Source organism: Sceloporus occidentalis, unplaced genomic scaffold (assembly GCF_023333645.1).
Source record: "Sceloporus occidentalis isolate IW3139 unplaced genomic scaffold, rSceOcc1.0.p SCAF_210, whole genome shotgun sequence".
Taxonomy (NCBI): domain Eukaryota; kingdom Metazoa; phylum Chordata; class Lepidosauria; order Squamata; family Phrynosomatidae; genus Sceloporus; species Sceloporus occidentalis.
In genome coordinates this window covers 383657-392153 of record NW_028317190.1, presented here as the reverse complement: position 1 = coordinate 392153, position 8497 = coordinate 383657, and the positions used below count along the sequence as shown (strand labels likewise).

Here is an 8497-nt window from a genome sequence, read left to right as displayed (position 1 = left end):
GGGAGTTATGATGTACTAGAGCATAATTATATAATGAAAAATACATTGGAAATGGTACAGCATAACACCCATCACTCTCACACACTTACCAATCCGCACATATACCAATCCACACACATACCAATCCACACACACACCAATCCACACACACACCAATCCACACACATACCAATCCACACATACCAATCCACACATACCAATCCACACATATACCAATCCACATACACACCAATCCAGACATATACCAATCCACACATATACCAATCCACACATACCAATCCACACATACCAATCCACATATACTAATCCACACATACCAATCCACACATATACCAATCCACACATATACCAATCCACTCTCACTCACTGAATGCTTTCCTACCTTTCCTCTTTTCTCCTTACAGCTTCTTTTCCTCCTCTTCGCTCCTCTTCTTCAGTTCTTCTGTCTTCTTCCAGTTCAGTGGGCGCAGCTTCAATGTTGTGTGCCGGGATCTGACAACAAATCCCGGCGCACAGCAGCTGTTGCCGCGCAGGCTTGCAAGGGAGCGGTATCGGAGGTCTTTAACAGACCTCCGGCTCCCTTGAGTAATTTTAAGCCGGCTTAAAATCACTCAAGGGAGCCGGAGGTCTGTTAAAGACCTCCGATATCGCTCCCTTGCGAGCCCGCTCCTCTAGCAGCGGACATTACTGTCCATCTCTGGAGGGGTGCCGGGTGCCGGCAAGTTGGCACCCCCCTGATGAGCGGCACCCGGTGTGGACCGCCCCGCTAGGTACGCTACTGGGTAAGGTATTTTCCATCAGCTTACAGTTGGTGCTATATAAATAAAGTATAGGTCTTTATCCGGGTACAAACAAAATAAAAAAAGCAGGTACCTAGTGATTCTGTATGTGCCTTGACAAAGACGCATGCTCTGAATGAATGGTTGAAATGTATGTTTACATAGTTAAACTGAATCAGTAAACCAATATTTTCCAATCTACAGCAGTGTTCTTAGAAATGTTAACTTCCGCAGCTCTGTATAGTGGGCAACGTTTTATATCACGTAAGAAGAACTTACAGAAACAAAAGGATGCAAGGGTCCTGCTTAAACAACTTGTTTTAAATCAGTGGTAGATATTGTAGGAGAGCAACTCCTGATTTTTCCCATAGGTTCAGAAGTTGAGCACCAAAGTTTGTGGAACTGTCTGCCCTGAACACTAGAAGAACAAGCTGATAATCCCTTAGAAGTACAATGCACTTACCGTATTGGCTCGGATATAGGCCGCCCCCGTATATAGGCCGCACCCTAAAAGTTTGGTGCTTTTTTAAAGAAAAAGTTTTTGTCTTTAAAAAAGCACCAAAAAAAACATGCTGCCACTCTGTCTCCCCCCCGAGATATGCTGCCACTGTCCTCCCCCCCGAGATATGCTGCCACTGTTCTCCTCCCCCCCCGAGATATGCTGCCACTGTCCTCCTCCCCCCCACTGAGATATGCTGCCACTGTCCTCCCCCCCACTGAGATATGTTGCCACTGTCCTCCCCCCCACCGAGATATGCTGCCACTTTCCTCCTCCTCCTCCCCCCCGAGATATGCTGCCACTGTCGTCCTCCTCCCCGAGATATGCTGCCACTCTGCCCCCCCCCGACTTACCAGAGCAGACTCCCGGGTGTCTTGCGGGGCCGGCGGGGGACATCTACGCAATACGCTTATACAAGTTGTATACGCGTATTGCGTAGATGTCCCCCGCCGACCCCGCAAGACACCCGGGAGTCTGCTCTGGTAAGTCTTGGGGGCAGAGGTAAAACGCATCGTGCGGACGGTCACCGGCTGCGGCGATGCCGGTAAAGAACCTCCGCAGCCCAGGGCCGGCCCAAGGCAAAATGCCGCCTGGGTCGAATTTTAAAATGCCGCCCCCCCCCCTTATCTACCCTTCCTCTCCCTCCGTCCCTGCCGCCCCCCCCCATTATCTACCCTTCCTCTCCCTCCGTCCCTGCCGCCCCCCCCTTGTACTTACCTTTCAGCAGTACTGCAGCGAGTCTCCCTGTTCAGTCTCGGTGCCGGCTTGTAATGCTGAGCGCCGGAAATCTTCCGGCACTCAGCATTACAAGCCGGCACCGAGACCGAACAGGGAGACTCGCCGCAGAGGAGAGAGAGGGGCGCCGAGCGGGTACTGACAGCTTGGTAAGCGAAAACCACTCGGCGCCCCTTTCTCTCTTTCACTTTAAAAAAAAAAAAAAGGGCTTGGGGCGGCAAAGTGCCGCCCCTTCAAAAGTGCCGCCTGGAGCGGTTGCCCCACTTGGCTCCATTGTCTGGCCGGCCCTGCCGCAGCCGGTGACCGTCCGCACGATGCGCTTAGACAACCTCCCATGCCGGCACGTGGAAAGTGCTGGCAGGGGAGGCTGTCTGAGCGTATCAGAGAGTAGGATATGGGTCCCCTGCACTGCTGAGGGGGATCTGTATCCTAACCCCGCTGCCTGCCCGGGGCCCGGGACTGCATGTCCCGGGCGTCGGGCGCTAGACCCCGAATATAGGCCGCACCCCCACTTTAAAGACTTAAAGTGGGGGGAAAACGTGCGGCCTATATTCGAGCCAATACGGTATTTTTAAGATGCTCAGTAGTGTTCTAAAAAGTGCAAGATGACAGGAATTTGAGTTCAATGGAAGGTGTGTTCCTTCAAAAGACGTATTCTTGAAAGTTGTGCATAAATTCAGACTTAAGGGGGTGCTAAAACACAAAGCATAGAATTTGATGGAAGAGAAAATGTTTCAGTTCATCTGTTCTTCTGATTTGTGTATCTTCTGTAAAACCTTCAAACCTCACTGTATTGACCTCTACAATTCCTGCTGGAAGTCTTCCAAATGGTGACGAATGTTGATAAATGAAATTTAATCCACAAAACAGTTGCTCATAAACAGGAAAACACTAAGTATGGAAAAGTAAGGAGACACAATGAAGACTGTACCACATCAATAACAAAAATGTGTTTAATACACACAATATAATAACTTAGAAAATGGCAAAACAATATCAATTTAAAACTGTCAACTAAAGTCTGTGCTGGATGATAAGCACAAGGTTTTTGTTTTTGCCCACCTTGTTGCCACTGTCAGTTGCGGCACCTAAATTTAGCCGACTGCACTTTTATCTCAGTGACACAATCCACAACTACAACTCAGACTTTCTCATCTCTGGAAACCCAAACATCTAGAGAATCAAGCAACCTGGTTGACCGTTTCGTGGTACAGGTGAAAGGTATGGACCAGTCATAAGGCTAGCGCCTTGGAGCAATTGCTTTGTGTGTTCAGCTCTTAATCTGGTCCTGAATAGCAGGTATTCTATAAATAAACAAACATCTAGGAGTGGATTTTAAAAAAAATATATAAATTATGCAAAACAAAAAAAGAAAAAAACATCTTTAACTTCCTACCTATAAGGCCTCTTTCAGAATAGATCAGCAAATATAAGTATCTTGTATATCCTTATTCAAAACTAAGCACAAATAGGTGGACATTTGCTTTTCAAGAACAAAACTAATTTACTTATTTTGACCTATTAGATTGAGCTGGCTGTGCAAAGTCCAAAAATCTCTTGCTATCTGGATTCCGACGATCAGAGCTTTGGTGATGCTAAACATTGTTGGACTCCTGTGTTTTTTTGCTAGTACCATTGCTGTTACTCGTATCATTCACCATTGCCTCTTCCTTCTCGTGTGCTTGGCTGCCCATTAAAGACTGCATACCGATCTCCTCCTGGCCACCTTTATGCTTTACTTTTTTCTGTATATCTTTAGCTATCTTCTTTTCTGTGTCTTCCATCAATGATGTCAATAAATTAAAGAGAAGAGATAGCCACGCCAGTCCAAATATAATCCAAAAGCACACAAAGACACGAAACCCTGTGAATGGCTTTTTGGCTCTTGAACCTAAAAAAACAACAATTATAATTAGAAAAAATACTTACTAAACAGATGGTTTGCAGAAAGTCTATCACTCTATTAAAGAACTACCTTCAAAGGGAAGTATAATAGTATGCCATTTGTGGTTTAATTACTCATCAGATGTCACAATATGAATTTATAAAATTGCATTTTGCTTACTCAAGATTACCATCAGAATCAGCTAGGATGATGGGGTTTATAGTTCGACAACTTTTCAGATGCCATGTATATGAGGTTAGGACCCAAGTTGGCCTTTGATAACTATAGAGTTATAAGTAAACTGTTTATCTCTTCTTGTTTGGTTGTATTTAGGATGCATCATAATATTACCAGGCTGGAGAGGTCCATAACAGTAACCAAATGTACATAGGCCATTCCCAGTCTCACCTGGGGTAATTAAATCCTATAAAGTAGAAAATATCCTTGAACATATCAATTAGAAACCTGAAGCCCATTCTACTCTCTAATGTCATAACATTGTGGCAATATTATAACAGCTGAAATTGTAAAGACTATACAACCAGCTCCATATCTGTGTACTATGACAGGTTGATAATACTAAAAGCACCCCCTACCAACCTTCCTCGGCAGAACAGCAGATGCTTATGATGTCCTGCCGATCTTTGTGAGAGGAAGTGAAATGAGTGATCATCTCTCACAACTCTTGTTTATACTGAAATTGAGTAGATTGGCAGAGAAGCCAAAAGTTAGTTGGCACTTTAACATCGAACAACACTGTGCGACAAGCAATGCTACATATATACTGTACATACCATAACCAACAACATAGTCCCCAAAGCCAATGGTGCTCAAAGAAATGAAAGCATAGTAGATTCCTTCTCGGTAACTCCAACCTTCTGTTCTTGTAAAAACTATTGGCGGTATAGCTATGAACACTATGATTCCAGTCGCAGAAAAGAATATGATTGTCAGAATTTTCGCTCTTTTCTGTAGGAAGAAAATGTTTCGGTTAATGTAGCAAATTAGAAGGAGCTGTAAGAAAATAAGAATTAAACAAATGCTGTAAATCACCCAATACAATGTAATAAGAACCTCATCAATCAGCATCACTACAAGTTACCTTAAAAAAAAACACTATTTCATTCCTGTTTTTATGTATGCCTTTCTTTTTATCACTTGTATTAAAGCCGCTGTTCCACCTACTTTGCAAAATGTAACACTTTTATTAAAAACATCACTGAGTTCTGAAATAATTCCTAAATCATGTCAAATATTTTCTCGTCTATATTTTTTAGGGATTGCATAATTGTCATGTGACACAACAGCAGGTGCACATTGTTTGCTGCCATAGAAACTTAAAGGGCTTCATAAAAAATATGTTGTTTTTGTGATGGTTTTATGTGATTAAAGAAGGTTTAAGGAAATAAGGAAAGAACTAGTTTGTGACCTAGAACCATAGTGAACCATATATATTTATCAGGACGTCTAAAAAAATTAATAAAACAGTTTTTAAGAATCATGTCCCATGGGGTATTGCAAACACATAAAATCTAATGTTTTCGACTGCAGTAACAATTACAAACTATAAAACTAGCTACAATAAAACCACACAAAATGGCTTCTCTTAAACCCTTAAACACGGCCTCTGAAAGTATCCGTACCTTGTTTATTCCTTTATTAAATAAACATTTCCCAAACTTTTGTGACCATGTGGAAAGTTTTTTACCAACATGGCCTAGAACAATTACATTTAAAGGGATTCCAAACAAGGCGTAAAACACACAGAAGATCTGTCCACCCGCAGTTCTGGGTGCAATTGTTCCGTATCCTATAATACAAAATGAAGATTAGTTCGTAAAGCTTATATACCATAAGCTATCTCAGAATCATATAAGTTTAACCATTTCAGTGTCACTGCACCAAGAGGAGAAGGACAGAGTATATATAACCAACCACTGTTGTAGGGCTGAAGGGTTACTCAGAGCTCCCAGCATCATTTATGAAAACTTAGCTTGTAATTTTTGTTTCTATGAATGTATTTTATTTGAAGATGTATAATTTAATAGTCCTTTTGTTACCAGTGGAAAGCTTAGGTCTGTGTAGGATTGGTAAGTGAATGAACATGTCTAACACATTTTTTATGGAATTTAACAAGTGAGCAATATTATTGGGATAATCATCCTGATCTTTAGAACATCTACTTTAGATGGAAATACACAGCATTTTACATAATCCTTAAAAAACATTCCATAGCTCTATTGAAAGTAAAAAAAATGTTGTCATATGGTATGCTATTTTATTTAAAGAATAATTAACAAAAGCAATAAAAAATGAGCACTTCTTTTCAAAATTATCTAGTATTAGACCACATTTGGTAAATTTGATCTGCTAGACCGAGCATCTATAGGAAAGATGGCATTTATGTCAAATCATAGTACAATAAAGTCTCATAAAATATAAATATTTTTCTTTTTTTTTAAATACGCTATTCAAATAATAAAGTAAGCTTTGTTTAGCTGCACATCCAGAGCTGCCATTGTAGGCAGTGGTTATATTTTGGTTATGTCCCAAACTCCAACGCCGCACTTAGACAATTCTTTAACCTAATGGTATGGACGCCCTGCTTCTGCTAACAAATCGTTTTCCTCGTAGACTTTATGACTGCATTTTATCTCTAGTTACTAATGGAGTACCCCAGTGTTTGGTACTTTGCCTCATTCTCGATCTGCATAAGGATAGAGGTTGCTGGTGTATGGGTCATATGTGAGATCATTTAGATAAAAAGGAATAATGGAAAAGGGAGTGGTGACCATGTTTTCGAGTTGACAAATACAGTTGAGTTGCGAAAAAGCTATTGTTATAAAGGTATGAACTTATGTATGTACATATATGTTATTGACATAAAAGTCATTATTTCTGATGATTCACAGGTAGACGTGCAATGAGACAGCACTTACTCTATAGGAGACCTAATCATGACATCACACTTCCCAACATTTCAATAGTAGGGGAGTGGGGACTGTACCGAGACTTTTATCCGCTTAATGCTTATTGACCTATTGAGCAAGGCATTGATTTTACACAAATTACTGTGTTTATACATATTTACAAAAATCGTATAGTTTTGCTGAAGAGAAGGTTACATTTTCAAACTACAAATGTAAAAACGGAGGTGAAATTTTGAAAATGTCATAACGTAAAAATACATTGAAACATAAAAAAGAAGTTTAGATACAATGTGGGAAAATACTGCATAACAAAAAAGGTACTAGATACATGGAATCATGTTTATGCAGAAGTGGTAAAGGTTGATATTGTGAAATTATTCAAGCATTCAATGGATAGACATACAAACATCCTGGGTATAAAACATAGCCAATGCTCCTAAATGGTTTTAAAACAGATAGGAAATTGACAAGTTTCTTTGTTTTTATGTTTCATCCAAATTCACCTGCAAAATACTTATTTTTTTTTAAGCAATAGTATAATTCTACCAAGATGTGAAGGAATGAGCAGGACATACCGATTGTGGTCACCACTGTACCGGAAAAAAAGAAAGAACTACTTAAATCCCAGTTGGTTTGCTTGTTTTCTGATTCTTTCGCCAGAGGGTTTATACCATGTTTAACTGCATCTTCAATAACCTGTCCATCAAAACAATTGATTATTACAAACAATACACTATTTTTTATGACAAGAGATAGAAGGTAAACTGATTTTTGTTCATGGATTGAAACTATGTACCATAACATGTAAAAAATGGAACATCCTCCCAGCAGAAGTGGTAGCTGCTGATAAAGTGAGAGAATTTAAACATGCATCGTATAAGCATACAACTATCCTCAATCAAGACCAATGATTGACTGAAGGTCTGAGTCTCTACACCAGGAAGACTAGATGGGCCGAGTGGATGTTATCTGCCATCAAAATATATTTCTACCGTTACATAGTTTATGAAGATACCTTAAGTTACATAAAGGTAACAACAAAAAAACACATTTTTGTGGCTACCACTTGGCCTTTAGGTTGCATGGAACATTGGCATGTGTCCTGTGGTGTCTTTTGGTAGCCACAAAAATGCATTATTGCATGGAATATCCCCAAAAATGCGTTCTTAATTTACATAGCACATAGGAGTACACAAGGGATTTAGTTGTCCGATTTACTGACTCATACCATGTGTGTCCATATTTGGAAATTTAAGATTAAGAAAACAAGCTTTTCGGGGCACAAATTATTCTCATACTCATATTGGTTTGTTTAGAAGAACAGACCAAAAAAACGTTTTAATCCAATTTTGAACTTGGCTCACGAAGAAAGGAAGAGTACAAGTCTTCCCAACGGGTCCAGCATCTTTTCTTTGTCAAGACTTTGGTCTGTGAGAGCATCCATACAGACACTCTCCATAACTTTTGCTGTTTTAGTTAGTCCAGCCCTGGCTTTGCCTCTGTCCTGACTTGGCCTGTGCCATGTCCCCATCAGCTCACCAACCTCTATTATAACTATTAAGTTGATTTACTAGACACATGTTTGCTTCACAAATGGCTGTGTTCACCAGAAACCAGGATAATGCCTGTGAAACACCCAGGTGCCAAGAATGCTTAGTGAATTCACTGA

The 8497-nt window shown here is 40.5% G+C and overlaps 1 protein-coding gene across 1 annotated transcript in view; it reads right to left on the bottom strand.

The window, feature by feature from the left end:
• Positions 1-3608: 3608 nt before the first annotated feature.
• LOC149277543 (potassium channel, subfamily K, member 16-like) overlaps positions 3609-8497 on the bottom strand; it is a 52170-nt gene continuing 47281 nt past the window's right edge. The window contains exons 2-5 of the mRNA XM_089502747.1: positions 7404-7524; positions 5542-5708; positions 4689-4867; positions 3609-3897 (exon numbers count right to left, since the gene is read on the bottom strand). Coding sequence (XP_089358873.1) covers positions 3609-3897; positions 4689-4867; positions 5542-5708; positions 7404-7524 — 756 coding nt within the window. The remainder of the gene's footprint in view (positions 3898-4688; positions 4868-5541; positions 5709-7403; positions 7525-8497) is intronic.